General features: G+C 44.2%; 1 protein-coding gene across 1 annotated transcript; it reads left to right on the forward strand.

The window, feature by feature from the left end:
* Positions 1–10,293: 10,293 nt before the first annotated feature.
* On the forward strand, positions 10,294–13,929 carry dnase1l1 (deoxyribonuclease I-like 1; the record flags this gene model as incomplete). Its single annotated transcript, XM_079225716.1, has 8 exons — positions 10,294–10,446; positions 11,076–11,164; positions 11,367–11,456; positions 11,553–11,665; positions 11,757–11,869; positions 12,019–12,176; positions 12,612–12,708; positions 12,844–13,929. The coding sequence occupies 8 exons, from the start codon at positions 10,294–10,296 to the stop codon at positions 12,982–12,984; spliced, it is 954 nt and encodes a 317-aa protein (XP_079081842.1). The 3' UTR covers positions 12,985–13,929.
* Between the last annotated feature and the right edge of the window lie 414 nt (positions 13,930–14,343).

Here is a 14,343-nt window from a genome sequence, read left to right on the forward strand (position 1 = left end):
GTGTTCACTGCGACTGTGTTTACTGAGACTGTGTTCATTGTGACTGTGTTCATTGTGACTGTGTTCACTGTGACTCTGTTCACTGTGACTGTGTTCACTGTGAAAGTGTTCACAGTGACTGTGTTCACAGTGACTGTGTTCACTGCGACTGTGTTCACAGTGTTCACTGTGACTATGTTCACTGTGACTGTGTTCACAGTGTTCACTGTGACTATGTTCACTGTGACTATGTTCACTGTGACTGTGTTCACTTTGTTCACTGTGACTATGTTCACTGTGACAATGTTCACTGTGACTGTGTTCACTTTGTTCACTGTGACTATGTTCACTGAGACTGTGTTCACTGAGACTGTGTTCACTGTGACTGTGTTCACTTTGTTCACTGTGACTATGTTCACTGAGACTGTGTTCACTGAGACTATGTTCACTGAGACTGTGTTCACTGTGACTGTGTTCACTGCGACTGTGTTCACTGTGTTCACTGCGACTGTGTTCACTGTGACTGTGTTCAGTGTGACTGTGTTCACTGTGACTGTGTTCACTGCGTCTGTGTTCACTGCGTCTGTGTTCACTGCATCTGTGTTCACTGTGACTGTGTTCACTGCGTCTGTGTTCACTGTGACTGTGTTTACTGCGACTGTGTTCACTGCGACTGTGTTCACTGTGTCTGTGTTCACTGTGACTGTGTTCACTGCGTCTGTGTTCACTGTGACTGTGTTCACTGCGACTGTGTTCACTGTGACTGTGTTCACTGCGTCTGTGTTCACTGTGACTGTGTTCACTGTGTTCACTGTGAATATGTTCACTGCGACTGTGTTCACTGCGTCTGTGTTCACTGTGACTGTGTTCACTGCGTCTGTGTTCACTGTGACTGTGTTCACTGCGACTGTGTTCACTGTGACTGTGTTCACTGCGTCTGTGTTCACTGTGACTGTGTTCACTGCGACTATGTTCACTGTGACTATGTTCACTGCGTCTGTGTTCACTGCGTCTGTGTTCACTGTGACTGTGTTCACTGCGTCTGTGTTCACTGTGACTGTATTCACTGCGACTGTGTTCACTGTAACTGTGTTCACTGCGTCTGTGTTCACTGTGACTGTGTTCACTGCGTCTGTGTTCACTGTGACTGTATTCACTGCGACTGTGTTCACTGTGACTGTGTTCACTGCGTCTGTGTTCACTGTGACTGTGTTCACTGTGACTGTGTTCACTGCGACTGTGTTCAGTGTGACTGTGTTCACTGCATCTGTGTTCACTGTGACTGTGTTCACTGCGACTATGTTCACCGTGACTATGTTCACTGAGACTGTGTTCACTGAGACTGTGTTCACTGAGACTGTGTTCACTGAGACTGTATTCACTGTGACTGTGTTCACTGAGACTGTGTTCACTGAGACTGTGTTCACTGTGACTGTGTTCACTGCGACTGTGTTCACTGCGACTGTGTTCACTGTGACTGTGTTCATTGTGACTGTGTTCACTGTGTTCACTGAGACTGTGTTCACTGAGACTGTGTTTAACTGAGACTGTGTTCACTGTGACTGTGTTCACTGAGACTGTGTTCACTGTGACTGTGTTCACTGAGACTGTGTTCACTGTGACTGTGTTCACTGTGTTCACTGTGACTGTGTTCACTGTGACTGTGTTCACTGTGACTGTGTTCACTGTGTTCACTGCGACTGTGTTCACTTCGACTGTGTTCACTGTGACTGTGTTCACTGTGACTGTGTTCACTGTGACTGTGTTCACTGCGACTGTGTTCACTGCGACTGTTCACTGCGACTGTGTTGACTGTTCACAGTGTTCACTGTGACTGTGTTCACTGTGACTGTGTTCACTTTGTTCACTGTGACTATGTTCACTTAGACTGTGTTCACTGAGACTGTGTTCACTGCGACTGTGTTCACTGCGACTGTGTTCACTGCGACTGTGTTCACTGTGACTGTGTTCACTGTGTTCACTGCGACTGTGTTCACTTCGACTGTGTTCACTGCGACTGTGTTCACTGGGACTGTGTTCACTGTGACTGTGTTCACTGCGACTGTGTTCACTGCGACTGTGTTCACTGTTCACAGTGTTCACTGTGACTGTGTTCACTGTGACTGTGTTCACTGTGACTGTGTTCACTTTGTTCACTGTGACTGTGTTCACTGAGACTGTGTTCACTGAGACTGTGTTCACTGAGACTGTGTTCACTGTGACTGTGTTCACTGAGACTGTGTTCACTGTGACTGTGTTCACTGTGACTGTGTTCACTTTGTTCACTGTGACTATGTTCACTGCGACTGTGTTCACTGTTCACTGTGTTCACTGTGACTGTGTTCACTGTTCACAGTGTTCACTGCGACTGTGTTCACTGCGACTGTGTTCACTGTTCACAGTGTTCACTGCGACTGTGTTCACTGCGACTGTGTTCACTGCGACTGTGTTCACTGTTCACTGTGTTCACTGTGACTGTGTTCACTTTGTTCACTGTGACTATGTTCACTGTGACTATGTTCACTGCGACTGTGTTCACTGCGACTGTGTTCACTGTTCAGTGTTCACTGTGACTGTGTTCACTTTGTTCACTGTGACTTTGTTCACTGTGACTATGTTCACTGTGACTGTGTTCACTGAGACTGTGTTCACTGTGACTATGTTCACTGAGACTGTGTTCACTGAGACTGTGTTCACTGTGACTGTGTTCACTGTGTTCACTGTGACTGTGTTCACTTTGTTCACTGTGACTATGTTCACTGCGACTGTGTTCACTGAGACTGTGTTCACTGAGACTGTGTTCACTGTGACTGTGTTCACTGTGACTGTGTTCACTGTGTTCACTGTGACTGTGTTCACTTTGTTCACTGTGACTATGTTCACTGTGACTGTGTTCACTTTGTTCACTGTGACTATGTTCACTGAGACTGTGTTCACTGAGACTGTGTTCACTGAGACTGTGTTCACTGTGACTGTGTTCACTGAGACTGTGTTCACTGTGTTCACTGTGACTGTGTTCACTGAGACTGTGTTCACTGCGACTGTGTTCACTGCGACTGGGTTCACTGCGACTGTGTTCACTGTGACTGTGTTCACTGCGACTGTGTTCACTGTTCACAGTGTTCACTGTGACTGTGTTCACTGCGACTGTGTTCACTGCGACTGTGTTCACTGTTCACTGTGTTCACTGTGACTGTGTTCACTTTGTTCACTGTGACTGTGTTCACTGTGACTTTGTTCACTGTGACTATGTTCACTCTGACTGTGTTCACTGAGACTGTGTTCACTGTGACTGTGACTATGTTCACTGAGACTGTGTTCACTGAGACTGTGTTCACTGCGACTGTGTTCACTGCGACTGTGTTCACTGGGACTGTGTTCACTGTGACTGTGTTCACTGCGACTGTGTTCACTGCGACTGTGTTCACTGTTCACAGTGTTCACTGTGACTGTGTTCACTGTGACTGTGTTCACTGAGACTGTGTTCACTGTGACTGTGTTCACTTTGTTCACTGAGACTGTGTTCACTGAGACTGTGTTCACTGTGACTGTGTTCACTGCGACTGTGTTCACTGCGACTGTGTTCACTGTTCACAGTGTTCACTGTGACTGTGTTCACTGTTCACAGTGTTCACTGCGACTGTGTTCACTGCGACTGTGTTCACTGTTCACTGTGTTCACTGTGACTGTGTTCACTTTGTTCACTGTGACTATGTTCACTGTGACTATGTTCACTGTGACTGTGTTCACTGAGACTGTGTTCACTGTGACTGTGTTCACTGCGACTGTGTTCACTGAGACTGTGTTCACTGTGACTGTGTTCACTGAGACTGTGTTCACTGTGACTGTGTTCACTGTGACTGTGTTCACTGTTCACAGTGTTCACTGTGACTGTGTTCACTGTGACTGTGTTCACTTTGTTCACTGTGACTGTGTTCACTGAGACTGTGTTCACTGTGACTGTGTTCACTTTGTTCACTGTGACTGTGTTCACTGCGACTGTGTTCACTGCGACTGTGTTCACTGCGACTGTGTTCACTGTTCACAGTGTTCACTGTGACTGTGTTCACTGCGACTGTGTTCACTGCGACTGTGTTCACTGTGACTGTGTTCACTGTGACTGTGTTCACTGTGACTGTGTTCACTGTGACTGTGTTCACTGTGACTGTGTTCACTGTGTTCACTGTGACTGTGTTCACTGTGACTGTGTTCACTTTGTTCACTGTGATTGTGTTCACTGTGACTGTGTTCACTGTGACTGTGTTCACTGTGACTGTTCACTGTGACTGTGTTCACTGTGACTGTGTTTACTGAGACTGTGTTCACTGTGACTGTGTTCACTGTGACTGTGTTCACTGTGACTGTGTTCCCTGAGACTGTGTTCACTGAGACTGTGTTCACTTTGTTCACTGTGACTATGTTCACTGCGACTATGTTCACTGCGACTGTGTTCACTGCGACTGTGTTCACTGTTCAGTGTTCACTGTGACTGTGTTCACTTTGTTCACTGTGACTATGTTCACTGTGACTTTGTTCACTGTGACTATGTTCACTGTGACTGTGTTCACTGTGTTCACTGTGACTGTGTTCACTTTGTTCACTGTGACTATGTTCACTGAGACTGTGTTCACTGAGACTGTGTTCACTGTGACTGTGTTCACTGTGCCTGTGTTCACTGTGACTGTGTTCACTGTGTTCACTGTGACTGTGTTCACTTTGTTCACTGTGACTATGTTCACTGTGACTGTGTTCACTGTGACTGTGTTCACTTTGTTCACTGTGACTATGTTCACTGAGACTGTGTTCACTGTGTTCACTGTGACTGTGTTCACTGAGACTGTGTTCACTGCGACTGTGTTCACTGCGACTGGGTTCACTGCGACTGGGTTCACTGCGACTGTGTTCACTGCGACTGTGTTCAATGTTCACAGTGTTCACTGTGACTGTGTTCACTGTGACTGTGTTCACTGCGACTGTGTTCACTGCGACTGTGTTCACTGTTCACTGTGTTCACTGTGACTGTGTTCACTTTGTTCACTGTGACTATGTTCACTGTGACTATGTTCACTGTGACTGTGTTCACTGAGACTGTGTTCACTGTGACTATGTTCACTGAGACTGTGTTCACTGAGACTGTGTTCACTGTGACTGTGTTCACTGTGTTCACTGTGACTGTGTTCACTTTGTTCACTGTGACTATGTTCACTGCGACTGTGTTCACTGAGACTGTGTTCACTGAGACTGTGTTCACTGTGACTGTGTTCACTGTGACTGTGTTCACTGTGTTCACTGTGACTATGTTCACTGTGACTGTGTTCACTTTGTTCACTGTGACTATGTTCACTGTGACTGTGTTCACTTTGTTCACTGTGACTATGTTCACTGAGACTGTGTTCACTGAGACTGTGTTCACTGAGACTGTGTTCACTGTGACTGTGTTCACTGAGACTGTGTTCACTGTGTTCACTGTGACTGTGTTCACTGAGACTGTGTTCACTGCGACTGTGTTCACTGCGACTGGGTTCACTGCGACTGTGTTCACTGTGACTGTGTTCACTGCGACTGTGTTCACTGTTCACAGTGTTCACTGTGACTGTGTTCACTGCGACTGTGTTCACTGCGACTGTGTTCACTGTTCACTGTGTTCACTGTGACTGTGTTCACTTTGTTCACTGTGACTGTGTTCACTGTGACTTTGTTCACTGTGACTATGTTCACTCTGACTGTGTTCACTGAGACTGTGTTCACTGTGACTGTGACTATGTTCACTGAGACTGTGTTCACTGAGACTGTGTTCACTGCGACTGTGTTCACTGCGACTGTGTTCACTGGGACTGTGTTCACTGTGACTGTGTTCACTGCGACTGTGTTCACTGCGACTGTGTTCACTGTTCACAGTGTTCACTGTGACTGTGTTCACTGTGACTGTGTTCACTGAGACTGTGTTCACTGTGACTGTGTTCACTTTGTTCACTGAGACTGTGTTCACTGAGACTGTGTTCACTGTGACTGTGTTCACTGCGACTGTGTTCACTGCGACTGTGTTCACTGTTCACAGTGTTCACTGTGACTGTGTTCACTGTTCACAGTGTTCACTGCGACTGTGTTCACTGCGACTGTGTTCACTGTTCACTGTGTTCACTGTGACTGTGTTCACTTTGTTCACTGTGACTATGTTCACTGTGACTATGTTCACTGTGACTGTGTTCACTGAGACTGTGTTCACTGTGACTGTGTTCACTGCGACTGTGTTCACTGAGACTGTGTTCACTGTGACTGTGTTCACTGAGACTGTGTTCACTGTGACTGTGTTCACTGTGACTGTGTTCACTGTTCACAGTGTTCACTGTGACTGTGTTCACTGTGACTGTGTTCACTTTGTTCACTGTGACTGTGTTCACTGAGACTGTGTTCACTGTGACTGTGTTCACTTTGTTCACTGTGACTGTGTTCACTGCGACTGTGTTCACTGCGACTGTGTTCACTGCGACTGTGTTCACTGTTCACAGTGTTCACTGTGACTGTGTTCACTGCGACTGTGTTCACTGTGACTGTGTTCACTGTGACTGTGTTCACTGTGACTGTGTTCACTGTGACTGTGTTCACTGTGTTCACTGTGACTGTGTTCACTGTGACTGTGTTCACTTTGTTCACTGTGACTGTGTTCACTTTGTTCACTGTGACTATGTTCACTGAGACTGTGTTCACTGAGACTGTGTTCACTGTGACTGTGTTCACTGTGACTGTGTTCACTGTGACTGTGTTCACTGTGTTCACTGTGACTGTGTTCACTTTGTTCACTGTGACTATGTTCACTGTGACTGTGTTCACTGTGACTGTGTTCACTTTGTTCACTGTGACTATGTTCACTGAGACTGTGTTCACTGAGACTGTGTTCACTGAGACTGTGTTCACTGTGACTGTGTTCACTGAGACTGTGTTCACTGTGTTCACTGTGACTGTGTTCACTGAGACTGTGTTCACTGCGACTGTGTTCACTGCGACTGGGTTCACTGCGACTGTGTTCACTGCGACTGTGTTCACTGCGACTGTGTTCAATGTTCACAGTGTTCACTGTGACTGTGTTCACTGTGACTGTGTTCACTGTGACTGTGTTCACTGCGACTGTGTTCACTGCGACTGTGTTCACTGTTCACTGTGTTCACTGTGACTGTGTTCACTTTGTTCACTGTGACTATGTTCACTGTGACTATGTTCACTGTGACTGTGTTCACTGAGACTGTGTTCACTGTGACTGTGTTCACTGCGACTGTGTTCACTGAGACTGTGTTCACTGTGATCGTGTTCACTGTGACTGTGTTCACTGAGACTGTGTTCACTGTGACTGTGTTCACTGTGACTGTGTTCACTGCGACTGTGTTCACTGTTCACAGTGTTCACTGTGACTGTGTTCACTGTGTTCACTGTGACTGTGTTCACTTTGTTCACTGTGACTGTGTTCACTGAGACTGTGTTCACTGTGACTGTGTTCACTGCGACTGTGTTCACTGCGACTGTGTTCACTGTTCACAGTGTTCACTGTGACTGTGTTCACTGTGACTGTGTTCACTGCGACTGTGTTCACTGTTCACTGTGACTGTGTTCACTGCGACTGTGTTCACTGCGACTGTGTTCACTGTTCACAGTGTTCACTGTGACAGTGTTCACTGCGACTGTGTTCACTGCGACTGTGTTCACTGTTCACTGTGACTGTGTTCACTGTTCACTGTGTTCACTGCGACTGTGTTCACTGTGACTGTGTTCACTGTTCACTGTGTTCACTGTGACTGTGTTCACTTTGTTCACTGTGACTATGTTCACTGTGACTATGTTCACTGTGACTGTGTTCACTGAGACTGTGTTCACTGTGACTGTGTTCACTGAGACTGTGTTCACTGTGACTGTGTTCACTGTGACTGTGTTCACTGCGACTGTGTTCACTGCGACTGTGTTCACTGTTCACAGTGTTCACTGTGACTGTGTTCACTGTGTTCACTGTGACTGTGTTCACTTTGTTCACTGTGACTGTGTTCACTGAGACTGTGTTCACTGTGACTGTGTTCACTGCGACTGTGTTCACTGCGACTGTGTTCACTGTTCACAGTGTTCACTGTGACTGTGTTCACTGTGACTGTGTTCACTGCGACTGTGTTCACTGTTCACTGTGACTGTGTTCACTGCGACTGTGTTCACTGTGACTGTGTTCACTGTTCACTGTGTTCACTGCGACTGTGTTCACTTTGTTCACTGTGACTATGTTCACTGTGACTATGTTCACTGTGACTGTGTTCACTGAGACTGTGTTCACTGTGACTGTGTTCACTGAGACTGTGTTCACTGTGACTGTGTTCACTGTGACTGTGTTCACTGCGACTGTGTTCACTGCGACTGTGTTCACTGTTCACAGTGTTCACTGTGACTGTGTTCACTGTGTTCACTGTGACTGTGTTCACTTTGTTCACTGTGACTGTGTTCACTGAGACTGTGTTCACTGTGACTGTGTTCACTGCGACTGTGTTCACTGCGACTGTGTTCACTGTTCACAGTGTTCACTGTGACTGTGTTCACTGTGACTGTGTTCACTGCGACTGTGTTCACTGTTCACTGTGACTGTGTTCACTGCGACTGTGTTCACTGCGACTGTGTTCACTGTTCACAGTGTTCACTGTGACAGTGTTCACTGCGACTGTGTTCACTGCGACTGTGTTCACTGCGACTGTGTTCACTGTTCACTGTGACTGTGTTCACTGTTCACAGTGTTCACTGCGACTGTGTTCACTGCGACTGTGTTCACTGTGACTGTGTTCACTGTTCACTGTGTTCACTGTGACTGTGTTCACTTTGTTCACTGTGACTATGTTCACTGTGACTATGTTCACTGTGACTGTGTTCACTGAGACTGTGTTCACTGTGACTGTGTTCACTGCGACTGTGTTCACTGAGACTGTGTTCACTGTGACTGTGTTCACTGAGACTGTGTTCACTGTGACTGTGTTCACTGTGACTGTGTTCACTGCGACTGTGTTCACTGCGACTGTGTTCACTGTTCACAGTGTTCACTGTGACTGTGTTCACTGTGTTCACTGTGACTGTGTTCACTTTGTTCACTGTGACTGTGTTCACTGAGACTGTGTTCACTGTGACTGTGTTCACTGCGACTGTGTTCACTGCGACTGTGTTCACTGTTCACAGTGTTCACTGTGACTGTGTTCACTGTGACTGTGTTCACTGTGACTGTGTTCACTGCGACTGTGTTCACTGCGACTGTGTTCACTGTTCACAGTGTTCACTGCGACTGTGTTCACTGTTCACAGTGTTCACTGTGACTGTGTTCACTGTGACTGTGTTCACTGTGTTCACTGTGACTGTGTTCACTGTGACTGTGTTCACTTTGTTCACTGTGATTGTGTTCACTGTGACTATGTTCACTGTGACTGTGTTCACTGTGACTGTGTTCACTGTGACTGTGTTCACTGTGACTGTTCACTGTGACTGTGTTCACTGAGACTGTGTTCACTGTGACTGTGTTCACTGTGACTGTGTTCACTGTGACTGTGTTCACTATGACTGTGTTCACCGCGACTGTGTTCACTGTGACTGTGTTCACTGTGATGTGTTCACTGTGACTGTGTTCACTGAGACTGTGTTCACTGTGACTGTGTTCACTGAGACTGTGTTCACTATGACTGTGTTCACCGCGACTGTGTTCACTGTGATGTGTTCACTGAGACTGTGTTCACTGTGACTGTGTTCACTGTGACTGTGTTCACAGTGACTGTGTTCACATCTTACGTTATCCTCAAACTGTTGTCTTCGCCATATTTATCATGGCCTAAGAGCTGGGTTATGACATCGTCTTGTATCTTTTTGTATGTGTCTGTGTGGTGTGATAGCAGTGAGTGGGCTTTTCTTATGACATTTGTGTCAAGGCTACTTGTAATGCTCAATAAATACGACTAGTAGAGTCATTCTGATTATAATAATTAGAAATACTGTAGATATGTTTTTGATTAACTGTGAAAACAAATTATAAATGGTTTCTTTTTAGGCGATATGAACAGCTGTAGCTAATTCAACTGAACAAATACCAACTCATACTGTATATGTCTGTAATATTTGTTTTTATTTAAAAATTAAAATGTTAGTGTAACTTTTGTCTGCTTTAGAGGATTAGCTTGACATTTTGGGAAATACAGCTCACATATTCGCAGGAGGTGAGGTCTATTTGTTCTCAGCTCCTTTTGTTCAGTACATGTGATCCACAGTGTAAATTTCCTGACCATACACATTTACTGTCTGTTGTAGCTCTGTGCCATGAGGTCCTCTTCCCTTCTCCTCTTCCTCACCTTCCTCGTGGGTGTTTGTGCTGTTCAAGGAGCCTCAGATTTTCGAATCTGTGCCTTCAACCTCCATCACTTTGGGGACTCCAAGTCCAAGAAGAGCCATGTCATGCACACCCTCACCAGGGTGAGACACAGACAGGCTGAGATGTTTTCCTTCTTGTCTTAAACATCAGTGGACAAACGTTTTTGTGTATTCCCTTTTAGATTATTTTATTATTTAGTGCACACAGGCTTTCAATACTAACCGCCCTTAAAACATTCTCTTTTTATATGTTGCAGTGTTACAGGGCAAGTCTGGGGTATACACACTATAAAATAAAGCAGTCTCTTATTCACACCTTTTCACTGTTATTATACAGTAATTATTGGATGTAATATGTAACATAACTCATTTGCTATATTCTATCAACACAATAGGTGCCACTAAAAAGGAACCAATATATATTCCCATCTGATTTTTAACAATACATTTAATACATTAAACAATACATAATGTTAATACATTAACAATACATTATTTAACAATAATAACAGCTGTTGAGATGTAAACGGTCAAGTAGGACACATTGGCAGCAAGGCTGAGAGTCAGCAGCGTATCCACCTCTCTTAACCTATGGGTTTGATAGGCTCCCTACAATGTATCCACACACAATAACATAGCTAGTATCCTCATACCCATAATGCAACATTCACTTCTGTATGTCACAATGAAAATCACCTCTTCATTCTTCATTGTTGTGATCCGTGTTCCAGATCATCGCTCGCTGTGATGTGTGTTTGCTTCAGGAAGTGAGAGACGCTCAAGGGAAAGCTTTACCACAGCTGCTGAGCCGCCTTAACAGGTGATTAACACACGCACACACACACACACATACACACACACACACACACACACACACACACACACACACACACACACACACACACACACACACACACACAGTAAGTGGATGTGACTGCACAGTGACATCCGTACAGTAAGACACGGAAACAACATTATTCAGAGTTGCATCACTTCTCTGTCTTTGTCTCTTCAATATTCAGGTATGACGCTGAACACGACTATAAAGCAGTGGCCAGTGAGAGACTGGGCAGGTCTTCCTCGTACCAGGAGCAGTATGTGTTTGTTTACAGGTGAGCGGAACTCCTGTCACTCTTCAACGCTTCACCAAAATGTTGAGACTAAGTACAGGCAGTACTGTTTAATGTGAAACATCTGAACATGTGCAGGACTGACACAGCGACTCTCACTGGCCAGTATCAGTACCCAGATGATCGACCAGGAGATGTTGACGCTTTCTCCAGAGAGCCTTTTGTTGTCCGCTTCAAAGCTCCCAGGACAGGTCAGTTCAGACCCTCAGGATTCCCCTCTATAATAATGGTGTGGTCTCGTCCCACAAACACCTTCTGTTGCATCCCCGTTCCTAAATTTAGATATAAGGGAGTTTGTCCTCATACCTCAGCACACCACTCCAACCAACACCACTAAAGAGCTGGACGCACTGTATGACGTATTGGAACATGTGAAGGCGATGTGGAAAACTCAGGTAAAAGCTTGTTTTGCTGAATGCCAATGGCTACTAAAACTGTGAGACTATTTATCTTTTAAATAACAGTTTCAAAGTTCAGCCAATAATGATTTTGTAGCCTCGCGACCAATGTTATTGTGCTTGTGTGTGTGTGTGTGTGAGAGCAGAATGTGATGCTTCTCGGGGACTTCAACGCTGACTGCGGCTACCTTGCTAAGAAGAACAGGAAGAACGTGCGCCTGATTACAGCACGGAACCTCTATTGGCTCATTTCAGACAAGACCGACACCACTGTGCGATCGAGCACCTCCTGCACCTACGACAGGTGAACTCACACTCCTTAGAGGTGCAATGTGTAGGATCTGGTCATAATTTTATTCTAAAACATAAAATATTTACATTTTCATAAGAGCGGGAAGAGTTTTTAGTCTTGACGTTATGTCAAAGACATCTATGTTTGGGTTGCGGAGGTAGCTAGTGAAATGAGCATGCAAACCAGCTAGCGGCCCATCCCGTCTTGTAATACCACAAAGAAGTAGAGCTGCCTCAAGAGCTTGTCAACGACACAATCTTGATTTTTGAAGTGTAGATGCAATCGCCGGAAGTGAAAAGCTAATGTGAGGTATCTCCATTGAAAATATGCCGTTTTAAATGCTGGTTTGAGCAGGTTTTAACTCTTCAACACACCCTCATATTTTGATTGGTAAAAAAATTAGAAAACATCAGAAACATGTATATTATGCTCTGTGTGATACAACAGGATCGTTGTGCATGGGGAAAGGTTTTCCAGGGCGATTGTGCCCTTTTCAGCCAGCCCATTTAACTTCCAGATAGAATACCGACTCACAGAGGAACAGGTAACTGTTTTATTTTTACAATCTACACTAGAAATGACGAAGGCACTTGCAAATTACATGGTAGTACGAAATATAAACCATACTGGGCCTGACTAAAATATGCAAATACCCCAAAAACTCCTGCTTTCCTTTCAGGCGCTGGAGGTTAGTGACCATTACCCTGTGGAGGTCCTGCTGAAGGACATCGAATACAAAGTCTCCTTTAATGCTTGCACTTCCATGTCCCTTTCTTTGTTCGTCATCAGCCACCTTGTCTTCCAGATGTTGACATGGTAGTTACTATTAGTCATCTCTGTCTCAGGACAGCCTCAGAAAGGAGTCCGTCAAGAACTGATCAGAATTTTTTACGATTCCCCGACAAGTGGATTCCAACTTCCCAAATATCACTGATTACTCCATGTTGGGTTCAGGGTCAGGAAAAACAACAGAAAATGACACAACTGTTGACATTTACCATTATGTAGTTTACACAATAATAACCTCATGTGTATCTGGGCAGGAGTATGATTGAAGTGTAAAGGTTCTCAATATGAACTTCAGAGCATTAATATAGCAGCAAACAATTGTTATCTATATGAAGATATAGTGATGTCATGTCTACATTAACAGAGAAAGATGATAGTCCCAGTTTCTTATCTCTGTTTGTGTGCCCCACTGGCTCTGCACTTCAACTCACACAGCGGTTAAAGCTGATGATGCTGTTCCAACCAACAGGAAGCATAGCGCCCACCCTGGCATTGTTAGCACTGTTAACTACGAGCTGTTGCCATGTTGAGAGCCGTGTGGAGGCAATCTCTCAGTCATAGATTCACTCTGAATTCCGTATCGAGCTCCTTTTAGAATATTGCTCTATCGCACTGCATTGCAATATTGCTCTATTGCACTGCAGAGAAAACAATACATATGCTTGTTGATAAATTGTTTCCTCACATGAGTAATCTGTTCACTTAATTTAGTTGATGTGCTCCCTCAGTTGTTCCCTTTTGTTCATCTTCTTAAATAGAGTGCTGTGAGCATGACATATTTTTGTAGTTATCACCCTGGTTCTCTTGACAAAAAGCCAATGGGATTTTTCGGTTGTATTTTAGAAGCAAATTATTACTGTGGAAAACAAAAGTTTATGATACTTACACTTTTGTTCGGTAAGATTTTACAAAGGAACAAGGTTATTTATTGTCATTGTACAACAGCGATATGCAAATAAAACGCAGTTTGTAGTCCCTTCATGTTCATGTTTTCAGTTCCTATGGACAGCTGCTCCATAAATTCTACAAATAACTCACAATTTCTTTTTTAAACAAGCAAATTCCTCTGAAATCATCTTGACTTTTTTTCCCTTGGATACTTTCAGGTAATATTTTTGTACATGATTTGAGCTGGTTATAGTCTATTATACAATAAACAGTGAGTTTGTTCATGTTTATCTTTTGAAGAAGGACATCTGTAGATATATATATATATATATATATATATATATATATATATATATATATATATATATATATATATATATATATATATATATATATATATATATATTGAATCTGTATTCATTACAGATTAAATAAGATATTTATTTATATATAGTAGAAGAAAGAAGAAGAAAGTATCCTTCAAAAACAGGGCACAGGGACA

The sequence above is a fragment of the Taurulus bubalis genome, assembly GCF_910589615.1.
Source record: "Taurulus bubalis genome assembly, chromosome: 11".
In the NCBI taxonomy this organism is placed as follows: Eukaryota; Metazoa; Chordata; class Actinopteri; order Perciformes; family Cottidae; genus Taurulus; species Taurulus bubalis.